Below are 20,087 nucleotides of genomic sequence, written 5' to 3'. Positions count from 1 at the left end.
GAAGAGGCAAGGTACAGAGGAGGCAGTTCAAGTGAGATCTACTAGCAGGAACTAGGAAGAAACAAAAGGAAGGTAAAATCAGCATGTAAAGTTGGGCATCTCACCGAGATATTCTCTAATACAAGCAGCAAGGCTCTCAAGGTTGTCTTGTCTTTCCTGTTAGAGCTGTGAGCTCTTCAGCATACTTCAGCATAACATTACTTTTTGTGTTCTCCACAGACTGGTATAAATGGGTTTCAGTCTCTTGCTCCTAGCTGCTCAAAGATCAGTAAAACGTGCAATAAACTACACACAGCCCATAGAGTTACTCATGCTTGTTTTTTCCTTTCCATGAAGTTTTGAAACTGCCTTGAAAAAAGGACAGCTTATCTAATTTTGAATAGTGACCTTTAAACCCCATTGAAACTTCTCCTTCACTTCCCAGATGATGAAGGGAGGAAAGCCTCACTGCCACCTCCCTTCCAGCTGTGAACGAACTACTTCCCACACCGCAACTCAAAACCTACAGTGGATGTTAAAGCAGCTGAGTATCTCTCGCTGCTGCTGAAAAGCATTTCAGCACCTTGGACAAGAAGAGAACTTCGTTATCTCATCAAATGCATACGTGCAATGAAAGCCTGGGGCAGTTATGCTGTTTCTTCCTGTGGGTGCTGCATGATACACACCTGGACATGCATACACACCCTGAAGCTGGTGGCTTGTATTCTGTCAGCAAAGCAGAAGAAAATGTCACTGAACACTAAATTCTCCTGTTAAATACAGTTTACAAGTACTAGGGTCACAACACATGGTTGGATTTATGAGCCTATAAACCTCAGTAGAAAGGGGTTTTAATCTAAACATGAAGCCATTTGCTTTAAGCATAAATGTGCCAGACACCTCCCTTTTTTGTGTGAAATTTGAGGGAGAAAGACAAAACAGTCTATTGGCCTCCTTTATTTACTGTTACTCCAAAGCAGCAGTTGATGTGCCTTGGTTTTAAAAAATTAACTGCTCTCACTTCTTCCTACATTACTGTATTTAGGACTGAAGACAGTAGCAGAGCTGAAGCAGAGTTCCCCCACTTACTCTCCTGCTGACTCTCTTCTACTGATTACTTGCTAGGAGGAATTAACTAACTTAATTAAGCAGACTATGTTGCTTCTTATTTTGCTCCCACCCACAGATTTTCTGCCATCTCCTCCCAACAGATGCTTTTATCAATTTCAGGCCCTTCCTCTGTGTCATTACACACACACCAAACAGGGGACTGATGGCAGGAGCCAGACGAGCTGCTGGCTGACATTGAGAGTACATCAGAGAGCTGCTACGTGCAGCCTGTACAGCACAGCTACCTGATGAAGAAAAACAAGCATGGGATGATGGTGAGCTTTTGGGCCAAATACTGTGCTCAAAGGCTGTACTTATGCACAAATTTGATGAAAGATCAAAAATTGTCACAGGTTTTCTGTATAGCCACAAACTAAATAAGGGCTGAAGATGAAGTTAAGACTTTTCACATTTGGAGAAATCACCTGTAAGACAAGAGGTGCAACACTACACTCTAAATGTCTTTCATTAACTTACAGGAGGGTAGAAAGCAAGAGTTCCCAGATAAGAAAAGCAGCAGTCACCTCTAGCACAGTGTGCACAGTTCAACTCCTTATCATACATTTGTTAATTCCTTCCTTTTGTTGTGAGAGAACATGGAGCTAGAGTGGTTGCAGCCTACAGGTTTGTAACAACTCCTATTTCTGTCCAGCCTCAGGGCACCTCCTGTGAAACTGTCAGATCCAGACAGTTTATAAATAGCAACTACTCATCTATCCCAAATCACGTTCTTGAATATTGCAATGTTCTACCAGTTTTATTATAGTAAAGGACAAAAAATAAAACACTAGAAACATCACGAGGCCTTGAAGTGCTGAAGGAGACACACAAACATTTTACTCTCAGACATGTTATGGTTACATGAATACTTCAAGTGCCATAGTTCAAATAAAAATATGTTCATACAAATTTAAAAAAAATACAGTTTATATACATTGTGGAATTAGCTTACATCATTTTATAACAAAAACAGTGCAAAATAAAACAAATGGAAAGGTAAGTTGCTACCATTGGAATGGCTCACAGTAAGTTAATTCAAAACTGCATAATTAACACTGCACAGGAAAACATGAGGCGGGGAGAGTGCCCCATATTGCCCCGAACTTCTGCCATCAGTACTAATCCAGTTCTTGGTTACTACATGTATTCCTTTAGTGTTGCTCTGAGTAAAAGGTTATAGGCACCTATGCTAAGAGTTTCTTGGTAAACCACTAAGTAGCCAGAACAAAAGCAGCTAGCACGTTGTTAGAAAGGAATTTAGTGACCGAAGTGTGAGAACAGGACTAATTCAACTCAGGCTCTTTGCAACAGTCTACAGTCAGAGGTGAAACGCTGCATCTCCAGACGTCACAAGAACTTGTAACTTCCTTTCTGCAAACTACATAACTGGTGATTGCACACTCAGATTTCCCTTTAAAAAGGCTGACAGGGTCCCCCACCACCACTCGTTAAAACTTCTTTACTGACAGAGTGAAGCAGGCGTGTTTTCCAGCTGAAAGTTCTCAGTAAGACAGATGCACAGGCAGAGCAGACAGTGCTGACAGCTGACTCTCACAGGGAAACACAGCTGGAGCTCGACGTTTAGCAAGATTTTTCTGTCTGTCTGGCCTGGATCACCTAACTACAGGCCTTAGCAGCAAGGGTAAGACATTCTACAGCAAAATATACTGCTGCAGCTCATGTTCACAAATAAAACAAGAGATGACTGGCTCAAGGCAACAATCTAAGGACCTCAGGTTCAGGTGCATGGACTGAAGGAACCTTCCACATGCAGTCACTCAACATAAGTAACAGGAAAAGGATTTACCACAGAGAGAGGGCACTCTTCAGAGGTTTTCTGACAGTATGGGATTGCTATTTCCACACTAGAAGGATGTGAAATCCCAGAACAGAATTCCTGTAATTTGTAACTGCAGAAGAGCACAAATCCTCTGAATGAAAGATAGGTTACCAGAAGCATATTTCAAACCCACAGTCCAGCTTCAGGGAGTACAAAGGGGTGCTAGAAGTTCCTTGGGGCAGCTCAGTGCACAACCAGTGCTCAGGGAACACAGGCATTTAAAAACCAACTACACATACTATCCAGAGAAAATGTCCTTACCCTACCTGGGAAACAACTTGCAAGTCAAAAGCAGAGGCCAATGCTGACTTGTGTGCTCTAGGAACAACGCTATGTCTGTCCCAGCTAAGGAGTTCAGGTTGAAAGGCACAAGGTGGGTACTAGCTGTAGGAAAACACCTTTGTTTTACTCTAGAAAGTTTAAGAGCTTGCATGCCTTACCTGAAACGGAACTAAGATATTCAGAAGCCAGCAAAACAACTTTAGTGGCAGAGACAAGAGCTGTTGTTGCTAGCTCCACAGTAAGAGAAAGAATGAATTGTGTTCCCTGCTCTTTAGCATAGGTCCTTTCCCAAGAAGCCCTGGATACTACCCAATGGACACTCGCCATGGCTAACAAAGGATCCAGCTTCCCTTGCAACAACTGCTACTGCACGTACCACAGCCCATTCTGTCCTTTGTGGAAATGCTGTAACCTCCATTCCTGAAAGCAAAGATCCACCATTCCTCTCTTTATAAGAAGGCCGGAGAAAAAGAACACTGAAAGAAAAAACAAGGCCTCCAGATGTCAATGGAGAGGAATAAAAAATAATAATAAAAAAAAAACCTAAGTGCTTATGAACAGCTTTGCTAAAAAACTTTCCAGCTGAGATGTGTTATGCCCTGTATGACAAGGATCAATTCCACCCTAGAATTTTGCCTCAGGAACTGCTTTTAAGACCAAGTTTTCTCTCATCTGCAGGACAGAAATCAAGAGCATCCTGTGACTCATCTGTGTTTACTGCAAGCACAGCCAGAGAACACATCTGTCCCACACCTACCTGGACTGCAATGGCTACATGAATGTTTAAAGAGCTCCTGTGACTTAAAGAGCCCTACTTAAGACTATGGCTGGTGCCCTAGGCACAAAACCTCCTAGCCCTAACTGTAGCAGGTGTCAGTGGCTTGCAAAGCACTGCCCTGCAACAGTCAGCTTCCACTAAGAGGCTGCTGTAACAGAAGTAGTGTTTTGACATGCAAGGAAAGAGCACAACTCTGCCAGTGTTATTCAGGATAGTTTTCAACACAGGTGAGTTCCTGATTTCAGGAAATGGAACAGTGTCTGACTTCCTTCTGCCACAGTTCTCATCTAGCTAGCTCCTTATGGCAGACAACAGGTTAAGAGGTTAACAGGAGTGCTTGGAGGCTGTGCAGAAGCTTTCCTGGGATACATTCCCCATGTTACTTAGCCCAGTCTCTTGGCTGAGAGAATGCTCTGTGCTTTATCAAGCCAATCAGCTCCACAGTCCCCAGAGGCACAACGCTGACTTCCCACTCAGGGTTATCTGTATGCAAAACTCACAAAGGCAGGTGCCTGCTGGAACAATACAGGTGCTGGCCAGGATGGTACCTGCTAAAGCAGTGAACTGGCTGCAACTGGCTCCTAAGTGCTCATTTTACCCTTAGACATTTGGCTGTGCAGCTGCAAACATTATCCTAGTTTTTAAAGCCAGACAGCCCCACGTATCAGCCTGCAGTATAATCCTGCCTGCTAGTTGCTAGCACTAAGTATCCTTCCTGTATGGCAGCCTAAAGTCCCGCCAGCTTCTCTCACAACACAGAGGTAACTCAATGAAACCCAGAGACAGGGCATCAGTTATAACTGCCTCCAGAAATCCACAATTCTCTGTGCTCTGAGGAAGTGGGGTTTCCTGGTCTATAGCCATAGCTGGAAAGGACACCGTGCCTATAAATACAGGTAGTGACAAAGCAGAGTACCACAAGTAGAGTACCTTAGTAGAGTTTCTTGCGGGGAGATAAGAGTAACAGCTAACAGGGAAAAAGAAAGCCTCCTTCTCTGAGATGCTCTGCAAAAGTACTGAACATTTATAATCCAAACAGTAAATGCAATTGAACTGTTCAGAACTCCTGATTCTCTGAGATGCTCTCAAAAGTCAGCTGTTGTCAAAAATGTCACAGCAAGAACACTCCCATGTAAGGAGTAGAAAAATAAGGAAAAAAAGAAAGCCAGAGTGGAAAAATATGGGCAACTGGGAACACCCACAAAGAGACGTGCATTTCCAAAGAACTGGCTTTTTATACCACTTTTGAGAAAAGCCATCCTGCAAAGCAGCTATCTGATAACTGCAAACTTCATTATCTCCTCTCTGCCTTGACAGCAACCCCCCTCTCACACAAGTAAGGCAACAGTTGCAGGAACAAGGGATGAAGAGGAAAAGAAACGCACAGGTAGACAGGGAAAAGATGCTGCAGTTCTCTGCACAGGACACAGTGGAGCTAGATGGTTCTTTTGTCCAAGCCTCAAAAAACAAAAAGCTGAATGTATAATGTCAAGACAACATCTCATGAAAGGCTGGGCGCAGAGGAAAAAAAATAAAACCTGGATCAAGAGTGATCAAACCAAGTGCCTGAGACCAGTCTACAGCTCCAGGCTCAGGCAGCTCCTCTAATTCTCTGGCTAGCAAGATGTTTTCCAGCTCCCCAGGCTTGATATGCGTGTGAGAAGCCAAACGGCAAGTCTTGGGCCTTGTGGGGTCCAAGCAGAATGCGAGCGCGTGTGCAGGCTTGGAAGAGGGAGGTAGCCACACCGGCAGTGGGGCAGGGGCATCAAATGGTCTGATAGTGTTGTCTCAGTCTTGCCTGCAGAAATTCGTGGGTCAGGTTGTGCCGAGTGATTATCCCAACAATCTTAAAGAGGAAGAAAAAAGGAAAAAAAAACGATATGTCAGTATCACAGATGTGCCACTAAGAGACGTGCATGGTAGAGCTGTTAGAGCTGTTGTACTTTCCAACCCAAAAAAACATGTGAAAACCTTCAAACACTTCTCGACCAATGCAGTTACAGTGGGTTCAAGCTAAAGTTTCACCAGAACAGACACCCCACTCTCCCAGCACATACCTACTGTTAGGAACATCTAGAGGCAAAAAAAGAAAAAAGCACTGATGTCTCATAAGGAAAGACCAGTTCAGGCTATTATCATCATCATAAGGATTTTGCTTCCTTGTTCAGGCTTAAGGAAAGTTTCTCATGATGTTGATAGGAAGTTACTGACACCTACTGACTATTTCTGAGCACTGTAGATGGCAAAGAGATAAGTACAGCAAATCAAGCGCAAACCGTTCAAAAGCTTCTTTATTTTTCTACTCCTATGAATAAGAACAGAATGCAAGTTTCTGTCCAAAAGAAAAACCTCCTGCCCAACGTTCAGGAAATTCTGCTCTTGGCCTCAAAGCTGTCAAAGGGGAAGCCAAATTAGTGACCTCTGGTGAGCTCAAGGACTCTGAAAAGGTACAAGACAGTAACAGCTTCCACATGCTGACAACCTGAAAAAGGAGACAGACTGTGTGTCCTGTTCTTTGGGGTGAAAGCAGGGAGCAGACTTGGACACTAAGGATGGTAATGAGGTCACAGCAATCAACAATGCTTCAGAGCCTGAAGACCACATTCTGATCCCATTAAAACATATCTGTTTAATGTTAAAACAGATCTCAACTCTCTCAAAGGGGAAAGCATTGCAAAAAACACATCTGCTTCCTTGCTCAGCTAGGACAAAACTGAGATAAGGACTCACCTCTCCAACTGCATTCACAACTGGTAGATGTCTGAGTCCCATTGTCCTGAACAGGTTAAAGACTTGCGACACGTGAGTGTTTGGAGAGACAGCAAAGGGAGATGGGTTCATGTATGGAGTGACATCCTAAGAAACAAGAAATAACGATGTTATTTACAAGAGGCATTTTCAGTAGTTCCAAGAATCACTAATAAGCAATTGCTACAGCTGCTCTAATTCACTGAAATGTTGAGAACTCCGAAGTTTGCCAGTCCATTCACCCTCATGCAGAAATCTAATCTAGAAGAAAACTGAAGTAGACAGGTCGAGAGTCTTACTATCACATCACAGTGCATCTCTTACCACTATCATGCGAGGGTTCAGCAACGTGAGGTCCAGGTCATGGATATCTGGATAGCGAGGGTAATCCTCTGACATCTCTGCATGGGATAGACGAGGCTGACTTGCACTCTGAAATTAAAACAAATGCCACCAAATCAGTGTGTTGCCTTCCATGAGAGCGCACATTCTGCAAGCACAGCAAATGATGCCTCCCAACGCCCTGTGCTTACCCAGACTCCTTCCCCCACACCCACACACAAAACTTCTGTAAAGGCATTCTTAACATCTCTGTTTAGAATTCAGCAACGGAAGCACAAGCCCATACAAGCATTTAGCTCAGAGATATACAGATATACTCTCCAACCTCTGAAATACCTATACTCAACACTGGAGAGCAGCAACAAAACAGCTCTGTGGAAGCTGGGCCTCAAACACAAAAGCTCATACTGATCTTAGCAATACAGCTGCCAATCTCCTAAGACCTTGGCATGTGGCGTTAAGAACACAAAGTATATGCCACCAGTTTGCCTGTTTGTATTTAAGATTTGCCCTCCATTCTCCAGTTCTGATTGCATTTTTATGCAGATTGTGATGGTTGTTAATATTTTTCCCCAAATACAGTAGCTGTACACTTTTCCTTGGGCTGCTTAAACAGAAATTCCATTCTCTTTCTTCTAGAGCTGCAAGGGAGAATTCACATTACCTGCCTTCAGCTTTCAAAGCAAAGATGCATTCCTTAAAATGGAAAAATAGGTGAATTCTTCATGACAGCTTATAAATATCATCCCCAACTTGCTTAGCTCACAGGGTGGAGATGTCTGCTACAACTCCAGATGAGGCAGACTTACTGACTGGCTTTCAGAGTAACAAACCCCCCTGACAAGGAGCGTGACCAGCTGCGAGCGCAAGATCAGGCCATGGAAGGTCAGAGGTCTGAAGCGTTCCTCCATGGTCCACTCCTCACTGGGAGACTGGTCAGGGTACAGATTGGGGTAAGGTGTGTATCTGCAACAGATTGAATACATATTGTAAGTCACTTGAACCTAATGAGACACACACACCAGCCTCCAAACCAGCAGCTGTTTTATCTCTGCAACCTTCTCTAGAATATTTCAGGGATTCTTTCTAGAGAGTAAGAAGTCTTTTCTCCAAGCAAACTATCAGAGAACAGTAAAGTGCCATTATAGTCAAGTGCCATTATACAAGCAGTAAAATGGAGACAGTCTCCTAACTTTCAGTTTCAGATCACTTGCTACTGAAGCAATTTTCAGTTCAAAATTACTGATTCTAGTAACATCTGAAGCATGTGATAGTGTCAGGTCATAACTTCACCTGTACGTGTCACACTCAGTCGGTCAGAAACTGATTAACTACACTGGGCTTTTGCGTGAAACAACTGCAATAAAAGTCTATGACTCAGTCCAGTTACCAGAAAGATGGTATCAAGTAGTATGGTAACAGGTCATTATCTCCTCTCTTGTAAGAGTGAGCTTTGCAGAGCCCTCAGGTTTTTGTGTACAAGAGGGCGTTAATTTCTAAAGACAAGTAATTTCCCCAGGTATTCTATCCTCTCCAGGAAATATTTTTGGGCAGGCGTTTGATGGAAATTTAACAATTGAGTCATCAAGTCATTAGCTCAGGACTCAGGCACAGGTGTGGGTCTGAGCATTGTCTGATGGGTCCTGACAAGTTACTTCTGATAACATGGATACTCATACTGTTTCCTCCTGAATATGAAATAACAGGGACTGTATGAAGCATCACAATACATCCCGATGTTAAGAAATATCTTTTTTTCCTACCTTTGTTCCTACAAGTATCTCACCTTCTCTCTAGCATCTGTTGTAGCAAATCCTCCTTCTCTGGTGGCTCCTCCGTTGTTATGTGCTCGTCACACATGTTACGCAACTCACTTGAAGGGTAGGACTTCATGGACTGACTCCGTTTGCGCTGCTCTCCAGCTCGGGTGAGAATGCTAGATTTCTGGATACAATTTTCAGATACCCACTTAGCAGGCCAACAATTATCAAAGAGTAACTAACTATAAAATATTTTTTATAGCTTTCTATCACCCGATAGTGTTCCTTAGTGCTGTCACAGTAGTTGTAAGAATAACCAGTGGGACTCTCCTTTGGCAGGAAACCTGCAATTTAGGAAGTCAGGCACCCTTTTTGCTAGAGCACAGGTAATGCCACAAACACGTGGTTAATTCCAACCTTAAATTTCAAGTTTCCCAGGAAGTTAAAGTATTCTGCCTGTTCCTCCTCCCGTGAAGGAGAGAAGCAATTAGGCAACCATTCTTGATCTCAAGGGTGGGTTCAGTACTTCAGTGCTGAATTCAAAATTTTTCCACCTCTATCCTAAACTGGTTATTTGAAGTCCTGTTCAGTTTTGCTTCTATACTAATGCAGAGCACTGCTCTGCCTTTGCCATAACCAGGAGAATGGACTGAAATTGCATTTTAGTAATTAACTAAATAACTGTATTTTAGTAATTGCTCATGTCTGATCTGAATCCTGCAGTGACAATACTAAAATTGTCAGTACAGGTTAAAGGTTGGATTAGATGATTTTTAAAGGTCTTTTCCAATCTAAATGATTCTATGATAATAAAGGAAGGGACCTTCTTCCTGCACAACCAAGCTCTTTATCCTTTCAACTTACTGAAAAATCAACTTCTTACCTTGAATTTGATGTTATTACTTATCAGCTGATTTCCCTTCATGAACTCCCTCTCATTGCCCCGGTTCTCAGTCACGACAGGGAAGGCATGATGAACCGTTGTGCGCAAGATGCTAACAAGAGATTGAATACGGGTGTGGGGGTAGACATAAGTCAGGTTGGGTTCCATGATGTCACTGGCTCGTAGTCTGAGGAAACAGAGAAATCCAAGATTGCTCCATGCTTCATGTCAAGCTTCTTCCCAAGCCTCACAAATTTGTTTCTCAGATCTCCACCTGTCCTCTCCTTCCCAGCAAGGGCTCCAGGCACCTCTTTCCTGCTGCAGGCCTGATGCACAACTTCCAGCTCTTCTCACAGCAGCTGGTGCAGACTGGTTCACTGGACATGAATCATCATCCCCCCATTACAACATTCCTTTCTGAGCCAAGAACCCTACTGACAAACTCTAACCCACAGTCCTGCCAAGAGGGGCAGCCTTACTTATCCATTTCCACCTCTGTTTCCCACTCCAGGAGAGGTACTCCTCGCAAGTTCACATGGATGTCATAGATGCCTTTGTTGAAAAAGTCTCCGGTCCATTTGGCTACCTGCAGAAAAAACAGGGTGTACTGAGTTGCTGATCCAAATACAAGACTCCTTGGCTCATCACTGCCCTGACAGGAAGAGATTCACAACTAGTACATGTTCAAGAAGCTAGAGCCAAGGCCCTGCACTCACCATGAGGGTGATCATTATCGGGAGCCCATAGGTGATCTCATTGGTGGATTCAATTAGGATGACAGTCAGGCTAATTGTCATCCGGACCACTCCTCCCAGGAATGCTGCTGCTCCAATCAGTGCAAAGGTTCCTGAGTAGATGTGATCCAGGCCGATGTAGCTAGGGCAAGACAGAGCCCCAAGATTAGAATAACCTGACTGAGAGGTCAGCATGCATTTGCAGCACATCTCTCACACACACTCAATGCACCTTTTGAGGAGGTTGGCGACCAGGCGTCCGAAGGCAGCCCCACAAAGCAGTGATGGCACAAAGAGACCACTGGGCACAGAGATCCCGTATGTCCAGCAGGAAAGTAAGAAATAGAGAAGGAAGAACAAGGAGAGTGTGACTGGGCTGAAAGTACCTGTAACACAAGAAGAATCATGACTAGAGGGGAAAAGGCCTGCTGGACAGATGGTAAGTCTCACACCATCCACCCTTCAGCTCACAGCAGACCCATCTCAAAACAGTCTTCCAGTCCAAACACACATGAAAACATTGAGTAAGTGGAAAAAAAGGAAAAGCAGGCCTTTCTTCCCAGAGAGGGGATGTTAAGCTGTTGTACCAGCAGCCCTCTTGAGCCATAAAGGCTTGAAGAGGCTGTTAGCTTTGTGGTCCACTTAACAAAACTGTTTCAAGCAAGATGAAGCTCTGAAGCCTGAGGACAGCATGAAGCACTGTCTGCTAGCTACTCACCATCTTGGTGGAAGAGCTGCAGGATAGCTGACTCCTGAGGGTTGAAGAATAGTGTGGCCATGTCATTATAGGTTTCATTTGGGCAGAAAAACGTTTTGATGCTTGAATTCACATCCTCTGACATACCCTAATGCAGGACATAAAGGACACGAACAGTTAAAAACCACTCCCTGCTATGTTAGCCTTTGTGCAGAACGGGTGTAACCCTCCTGTATATGGTGTCCACCCACAGTTTGACATGTTTAGACCAAAATATCAATAGCAGACGTTAGGCCTGCAGACAGTAGGCTCCTTGATTCATAGCCTGAGCTGCTTTGTCAAACTACAAAAGCACAAAGCACAGCTTTCACTGTTTAAGGTCCTACAACTGTCCATAAGTTTTAACTCAAGTTCTCTGTGGGTACTACATGCCCTCAAGGCTCATTACCTGCCTGTGCTACTGCGAAGGGAGGAACAATGTGAAGGAGACCTACAATCTTCATGGAACGTTCCTCACCTGCACGCTCAAAGTGTCATTGCCACTGTGACTGGTGGAAGACATCTGCCGGCACTCCCCCAGAATCATGGAGGCTACAAAGACCACGACCGTGGTAGTCAGCGACACCAGCAGGCTCTCCAGGACTCTGCAAACACACAGCAGAAACCATACTCTAAAACTGCACTCAGACCTGTAACTCAGTCCAGGCTCTTCACAACTCTGAAATGGTTGCAGGAAGAAGCAGTTACAGCAGCTTAATATTTGAAGCAGGGGAGCCTGCAAGTCAAGCTGAATTATAGCTTGGTTGCCAGGATTAAGTTAACTTCCTTTTTTCATTGCCTGCCCCCAAATGGCAATACTTCTGCTCTCAGAACACAGTCACATATAAAAACCCAAAGGGCAGGGTTTGGTGGTGAGACTGTTCACATGGAAACGATGTTCTCTATATTTTTACAGGGTAAAAAATTCTCTCGTCTAGACAGAACTGGACAGCCTGATGCATAGTCTTTCATATTTCTTTTCTAGCTACTGAAATACTTTTTTTTTTTTTTTTTTTAAATGAGCTTCTTATTTAGGAATTCTGTCTACACCAGACATTATTTTCCAGAATTACATGGCAATTCTCTAAATACCACAGAGCTCAGTTGTGGACTTAATTATCCGAGATAATAATAATGTAAAAAAGCTGGATTCAGCTATTCTTTCCACATCTGTTTGGACAAGACAAAAATCCTGCATGGAGACGCAGCTCCAGTTTGCTCAGCTGTAGCCACTATGATAAAGAGCCCCTTTCACAGCCGTTGTAAGAGGGTTACAGCTTTCCTTACACCACCAGAGTAATTACAGAAATGTAGAGACGTTGTAACATCTGGTATCTGGTGTTCACTTAAGTTCCATGGATGCTTCATTTTTGATTTCAGTAACACATAGGAACAGGTTTTCCACCAGCTCCTCCCATTGGTCTTCTACATCAATGCATTTGCACTGGGGCACTGAACACAGATCAGACACACCTACACAAACTCAAGAAAGCACAAATACCTGACCAGCTTTGGTTTGGGATGCACATTTCGCATGCGATACTTGGCGAGCCTCTTGTTTAAGCAGTTGAAAGTGGCTCCAAGAAGGCCTCCTACGATCCCCATCAGAATGAAGAACCCCAAGTCCACAGCTGTCCAGAGGTGACATTTCTTATCAGACTCAGAGCACTACATGCAGAAAAACATAAGGAAAGCATTAGTCATTGGAATTTCCCACCAACGCTTCTGCCTTGACAGCAGGAGACTTTCGGCAGCAATGACCATAGCAGAATAACACTGTCATAAGCTAACAGCGTGTTCCTGCTAAACATGAACTACGCAAATACAAGCATGTAACCACAAAAAAACAAACAAACAAACAAAAAAAAAAAAAAACAGAAAGAAACACTGAACTGACAAGAGACCGGAGGGGGAAAAATAATAGCACTAAATCGTACCTTGAACTCCCCAAAGTTGAGCAGCCCAGGGAGCTGGAAAGATCCCCAGCTTCCAAACTGAATCCCAGAGCGGAAGAAATTCAGGGTGAAGGTGGCAGCCATGGAACAGAAAAGCTAAGGAAGTTGAAAAATAGAAGAAATAAAAACTCCCAAAATTAAGACTGACAGTTAGCTCTTCATTAAGACTTAGGGTTCAATGTGATCAAAGCATTTATGACAACGAACATCAAGCTTATAGAACACTAAGCTTTATGAAAACAGTCCTACTGAGGTTTAGTGCCCACTCCCTGCTGCAGAAGACAGCAGGGCCAAAATGTACTACCGTATCTGATCTGGCTTCCCTCACACAAAGAGTTAGGAATTTCACCCAGTAATTCCCGCAGTGATTTTTTTTTTTTTTTGTCACAGATGCTAAGTTGTAGTTAGAAACCAATTACAAGGCACTAACACAGCTTGTTTGGAGCTGTAATTGAAGTCTTCATTGGCTCAGAGAGCATTGCGATTTTGGCAAACCCCTTGCTCATTCCATCCCTGCTGTGAAAGAGTAGACTAGATGAATCCCATCAACATGTCATTTGGTATGAGAAATGCCAAAAGCATCATGAGCTGTGATACATTCATCAAAAAAACATAGACATCATGAAAGTAAGCACGAGGCAGAGAAATCCGTAACTAGAAGGCACAGGGTATTGCTGCAATACAGCTCCCCAAGGCAGAGGACAGCAGAAAGAAATCCAGCACCTGCTTAACTCTGTCTGCTCCCAGAGAACTGGGCTGCAAAGCTCCAGGTACAAAACACTTTTCTCTCAGGTACAATAAATCTGCTGCCTATAGAGCAGTTCTAGGTAGTACCAGATTAATCTCTGCTCTTGATCTGTAGTAATCCTGGGGGACTGATAGAGAAGGCAATCTCTTCCCTACCAGGACGGACAGGAGACACAGGATAATGCAAATGTCCTCACAGATATGCCCTCCCCAAGGTACAGCTCAAAGAGAAACAGAACTAGATAGAGTCATTACTTACCACTTTCCATGTAAGTCCCTGATTCCAGAAGGAGGAACCTTCTTCCAAGCTGAAAAGAGTACCCCCAATTGGGGCTCCGAAGGCAGCTGCAACCCCTGCAGCAGCTCCAGCAGATACAAAGTCCCTTTTATCCCTGAAGAGGAAAGCAATGTCAGTTTAGCAAAGGGTTGTGAACATGCTCAGATTCTGCAAAGCAAGGGACCGTTTCCGTTCATTGGTATATCCCACAAATACATGAGTGACAGCTGCAAGAAGAACTGGCCACTGCAGACATCATTTTTTCAGTAAGTTGTTGCAGCAGCATATGCTCTCTCTAGAGCACCAATACAACACTCTGGCATTATGTGACTGCTAAGTACACTAGTAAACACCCCAAACCACAGTGCTCCAGCATCACTTGAAAGAATTCTAGAGACGGAAAGGCAAGCTCTTGTTCACCTGCAGAGGCTCCAGAGAAGGCTGGTCCATATCTTGTTCATACGGGGTGCATAATTGAGCTTGTTACCAACAATGATGTTTAACCATTCAGATTAAAGGTTTTAAATGGGTAGAGATTTGCTGAGCAGTACAAGAGAACATCAATGAACATGGAGACCAGAGCTGGGATCCCTTAAGGGTAGCATGGAAGAATCAAGTTATGTATCCCAGTGCTGTCCTTCCTCCTGCAGAATGAGACTGCAGGGTACTAGACAGAAACTGAAAAAAACAACTGACTGATTCATCCCAGGCAGCCACCTTCCTCCCAGGAAAGCTGGCTCATTCACCATCCCCTCCCCTTTTCCTCCCCCTCTTGGACACAGTACCTGTCACTGCGGAAATACGGGAAGTTAAACTGGATCTTCCTCAAAGAGATGCTCTGGAACTACAGAGAAAGCAAAGCTTTAGAAACATGGGAGAAGGAAACTTTCTCCTCACAGTACTCTTACAAAGCAGGGGTGTGAACTGCTGGTCTCTGCACAATCTCCTGCAGAGTTTGCTCTTGGCTTACAAGAGATGTTTAACTCTACTCCCACCTCAGTGGGAGAGTAGCAAACACTCTCCTGGAGATCAGAATCATTTTCTTTTCTGCACCGCTTAGCACAGACAATACCAACACTCTGTACTCCTCTAGCAACAAACTGAGCTATGAGCAGGCATCCGAGGGAGACCAAGGCTGGTAGTCAAGCAAAGGCATGGTGCTCAACACTATGGCCAAGAGGCAACCCAACGCAATGCTGCATTTCAATCAGGAAAAGGATAAACGACCTCCACAGCTCACCCATCTCAGTGACCCAGGCCAGCACTAACCTGTGGCAAACCTGCACCTACGACAGCACCACTGTGGATCATTGGACCCTCCTTCCCAACAAAAAGACCTGGAAAAACAGGACTGATGAGACAGCATGCTCCCCACCCTCTCCCCTGCTGACAATGGCAGAAGAGATCAGCTCACCACTCCCATAGCATAGCACGACCTCCCTGTACCAGGCCATAAATGTATGTCGGTAGCTTCCAAAACCTCAGCTGAGTTCAGGCAGCTATGCCCTCTCCTCTCAAGGTGAAGGGAGCTGCTGGCCCGTGTCCCCCCCAAGATGTTTGTGAACAGACTTGCACAGACTTTGCACTCCAAGTGGGTGAAAATATTCAAAGACTGTTGTTCCAAGGACTCTGAACTCTCCAGGTTACCATGCCCTTCTGGCTACAACACAGCCTTCAGGTCATTCTACATAATGCGTTCTGGATAATTCTCAGGTCTCCTTCTTGGACTGAGCCATGAAGAGCCACTTCTGACTAGACCACTTCGAAAAGATATTTGTTCCCCTGATAGTCCCGGTCCTTCTGTCTTATCTGCTTTTCTACTCCCTGTACGTATCCAAGGTTCACACCCTGGTCTCCAGCCCAAAATGATTTCACTGGAACAAAAGAAACTTTCCACGCCCTTCCCCTTCATTTCTCCCCCTTCAGTGATTCCTTACCCCAAAGAGATGAAGACACTGCAGCACTTCTTACCTCCTGCCACGCTGAAGAGCACTCCCATAGCTTTGCACACCACTGTCCGGAGCCGCACAACCCCTGGAACTTTTACCCCATTGAGGTAGCACTTAATTTCAGGAATTCCTGATCCAGCTGCCACAGGCTGCAGAAAGGAAAACACTGACACTGTGTTGCATTGACTCCATAGCAGACTGACAGTATCTCGGTCAGAGACCACAGCAAGGGAATGAGACACACTGTTTAGCTAAATCAGTTAGCACTCTGAAGTTGGTAAGATGCCTTCAGGCAGTAAGTGCTATGGACAAGAAGGAAACTTCATGTCCAGGACCACATGAAAGCAAAGGAAGCTTGTGTAAAGAGCAGCAGTGAACTTAAATCTTACTTGGATGAGGACCAGAAGACTTGCGAGAAAAACAAAGGTCAGGTTGAACCCCAGCAGCTCCAGCAAAGACAAGGCAAGACAGCCTTTCTCTGTGCATTCTTCCACTGCTGCAGAGAGGTCAAGGAAAGCAACAACGGTCTCCCACCAACACAATCATTTGGTACTCTCTGGGGGTCCCACCGGCATCAGGAACCAAATTTGTGCTTTCTACTCCAGGCAGGACAGATGACACAACCCATCAAGAAGACAGGTCTTCTTTTCAGAGCTCAGAGTTAATGTACAAGGAAGAGAAACCACTCATTCTTTTAGGGATTAGTCTTTGCCCATATATTGATATTCAAACCACTTCCTTGGTTTCGAGAGCTGAATTACATAAGGAAGTTGAAAACCTGATTGACCAACAATGTGAGTGACAGCAGATGTCTATGAGTCAGCTGTTCTTAGCAACAGAAAGAAAAAGGTCACTCAAGTCTACCAGGACACCATATGCTAAGTAAAAGATACAGCTTTGTACTACCCGGAACTTGAGCTGGGTAAAGAGACGCACGAAGAAATCCACAAAGAGGCCCACCTATGAAAAAAAAAAAAAGACAAACCTGTCATCAGAAACTACCATACACATGTACCAAACACCACCTTCTAGCAAGCCCTACCATGAGTATGCATGAGAGAGGACAAAGGATAAGGAAAGCAAAAGCATTGTTCTGAGTAAAGTAGCTTACAAAGCTCAGATTTTCTGCCTCCCTTGTTCTCCCTTGGACAGATCCATCCCAGAATTATTCCTGAAGAGATATACTTCAGAATATTCAACTGGTAGCTTTTTTTTTTTTTTTTTTTTTTTTAAACACCCACAACATACTTCAGGGTACAGAAAAAAGCTAACTTTAACTGAGGCATACAGTCAGCAAAGCTAGTTTTCAAGCATGTACAGTGAAGAAAGTATTGCCAAACATAACAAATAAAGCTCAACTATAAACTGGCATCCTGTTTGATTAACGCTAACTTTGGACAAGTTTTCCTGTACACAGAATTAAAGAATTTGCCAGAATACTTTACACAGAAAACACAGCAAGATGTGAAAGGAAAGCAAAAAAAGTCTTCTCAGAAAATCATCTACCTGCAACATGCCGTAATTCCCCAAAGCCCCCTCCAACTCCTAAGCTCTCGACTTCATGACAGTGAATGGTATCTCCTCTTTTCTCTTTTGCTGTTGACTTCTAAATTATTCCTGCCTAGTGTCCTGAAGTGTCTTCATTCCCCAAACAGCATGACACTTACTAGTCCTGTGCAGACTCCAATGGCGAAAACCATCACCCATTTCACTGCTTCATATTTCCGTGCTTTCTGTGTAGGAACAGGATTTTTAAAAAGCCAAATCAAAGCAACATACAAATAGAAACCAGACAAAGGTGGATTTGGGCTCCACAGGTAAATTGCAGCTATAGTGATAAATCAACAGAAGATAGTGACAACAGCAAACTGAAAACAGAGAGATGGAAGTGCTTAACACCTCATTCACTTCAAAAGTGAGGTTCAGAACAGATGCTGGGAGCTACAGTCTCTACACTTATTTTTACTCTTTTCATCAAAAACAAAAAGAGAATTTCTATCATAAAGAAGAAAAAACAAACTTCCCATAGTGGAAGGTATTTCTACAGCTTTAGCTCTCAAGCTACTGAAAGAAAAAAAAAATTTTACCTTGTTGTCCATGCTCTCCAAAACTTCCAGGTATGGGTCATTGATACAGCGATCATAATCCAAGCTCTGGAAGAATGCCAAAAGGTCAATGAGAATCACCTGCTACAGATTGTGCAAAACGCTATGGACAGAAGGCCTTGTTAAAGATTACAGAAGTCATTACAACCCCACAGCAGGTTTGGCAAACAGTTGTAGGAGAAAAGCTACCGTAAACAACTTCATTTAAGTATTTCCAGTAGAGGCAGACTCGGAGAATTGGAAAGTGAAAGAACAGACCAAATTCACCGCCAAAGATGAGACAGAACTAAACCAGTGATTAATACAACTTTAAGTTAAAGTCACAAGATACAGATTTAGACTTAAAGCATGGCCAATTTGACAGGGGATAACATGAAATCTAATTCTTCACTACAGCAGGAACACTAGAAACAAGTTCCTTTCTAGACCAGTTCTTAACCTTACCACAGGAGAAAATTAAAAGTAATAACTGTCCCACTGTAAGCACAAAGTACTGTTGGCTTTTACCCACATCAGCTTCCCCTTTTCAAGCTGAACAGTAACAGGTTGATGTTACACTAAACAGCAACAGCTTGGTGACACCCATGCTGAGAGCAACTACTCTGAAAAGCTCAGGGCCACCACATAGACACATAAAAATTAAGTCTTCTGTAAGAATCAGGATGTGATAGATAAGATCTGCTTTGAGCCAGCATGACACCACAGACAGCAGTAAAGCAACAGTGACCAACTAGTTACAGATGCTTTTTTACAGTCACGATGACGTAAGACCACAAGAGCCAGTAAAGTCCCATTAAAACAGGGGAGCAACGTAACAGATTCAGAAAATGCATTTTCTCAATAGCAGTCTTACTTAGGCAGCAAACATTTAAGCTCTACTCAGAGCACTGGGCATTAATCTACAAATGCTGCATCAAACGATGAGCAACAAGTCTTTGCAAGCACAGCAGCTCCTGGTATTTCTGTTGGTGTCAATACAACCTAGCTACAGTGATGCAAGTTGAGTGCCTACCCCCTTTAAATTAAAGCAGATAAAAACCTGTCTGTAGCTCTCTCCCCATTAGTTCCACAAGCTGGTATCAGTTAGCTTCCCACCTCATAGTCTTTGCGTGGAAGGATCTCATCTTCCTCTTCATGAGTTTCTCCTAGGATCGTCTACAAAACAAAGAACATGGGAATGAGAAAACATCAGGGGAATGAACGCATACACTGGTGCTCATGAACACTGGTAGCAAAGCCAAAACCAGGGAAAGCTTACCCCACTGATACTTATAATGTTGGAGCATGAGTTACCAGACCACCACTTACATGGGGGTGACCGTATGTTGGGCCTTACCTTAAAGCTTGCCCTTCAGCACGAATACATTACATTCCTACGCTGTGAAGGGCTGCCGTGGGGAGGTAAAGCAGCGTGCCAAGCCCCTGTCCCCCCTTCCTTCACACCAACAAGGGGGCACAGGACAAGATACTTGCATGGGCAGCATCACCCCGCCCTGAGCAGCTAGGCACTGCCCCGGCACCCTGTCCCCCAGCAGGAGCGGTGCCGGGCCGGGCAGGACGAGCCCTGAGGCGGGCAGGAGGCGCGGCACCACCTCAGGTGCCAGGCCTGGCAGGAGCGGGGACCAACCGACAACAACGGTGCTTTGGGGGACCGGGACAGCGAGGGCTGCGGCACCAGCGGCCGAAGCGGGGAGCCCCACAGACTCCGGGGAGGGGACAGCGGCCGTACCAGCTCCTCAGGGGTGCGGCTCTCCCTCTCCCCACAGCAGCGCGGGCAGCAGCAGCAGCACAGCCCCGCGCCGCACCCCGCCATCTTGGCCCGCCGCCGCCCCTCTCCCGGCACCCCCTGCGTCAATCCCCCC

The 20,087-nt window shown here is 44.4% G+C and overlaps 1 protein-coding gene across 1 annotated transcript; it reads right to left on the bottom strand.

Moving 5' to 3' along the window:
- Window positions 1-1,901: 1,901 nt before the first annotated feature.
- Window positions 1,902-20,038, bottom strand: CLCN6 (chloride voltage-gated channel 6; the record flags this gene model as incomplete). The annotated part of the gene is made up of 23 exons (XM_082777228.1): window positions 1,902-5,835; window positions 6,720-6,845; window positions 7,062-7,169; window positions 7,889-8,045; window positions 8,866-9,023; window positions 9,723-9,909; window positions 10,202-10,308; window positions 10,439-10,598; window positions 10,689-10,842; window positions 11,175-11,301; window positions 11,671-11,797; window positions 12,694-12,860; window positions 13,130-13,243; window positions 14,154-14,286; window positions 14,957-15,015; window positions 15,441-15,508; window positions 16,143-16,269; window positions 16,510-16,616; window positions 17,014-17,080; window positions 17,788-17,853; window positions 18,208-18,273; window positions 19,321-19,380; window positions 19,955-20,038. The coding sequence occupies 23 exons, from the start codon at window positions 20,036-20,038 to the stop codon at window positions 5,755-5,757; spliced, it is 2,610 nt and encodes an 869-aa protein (XP_082633354.1). The 3' UTR covers window positions 1,902-5,754.
- Window positions 20,039-20,087: the final 49 nt, after the last annotated feature.

Source organism: Aythya marila, assembly GCF_965140915.1.
Source record: "Aythya marila genome assembly, chromosome: 21".
Classification (NCBI taxonomy): Eukaryota; Metazoa; Chordata; class Aves; order Anseriformes; family Anatidae; genus Aythya; species Aythya marila.
This window is presented reverse-complemented; position numbering and strand designations above follow the sequence as displayed.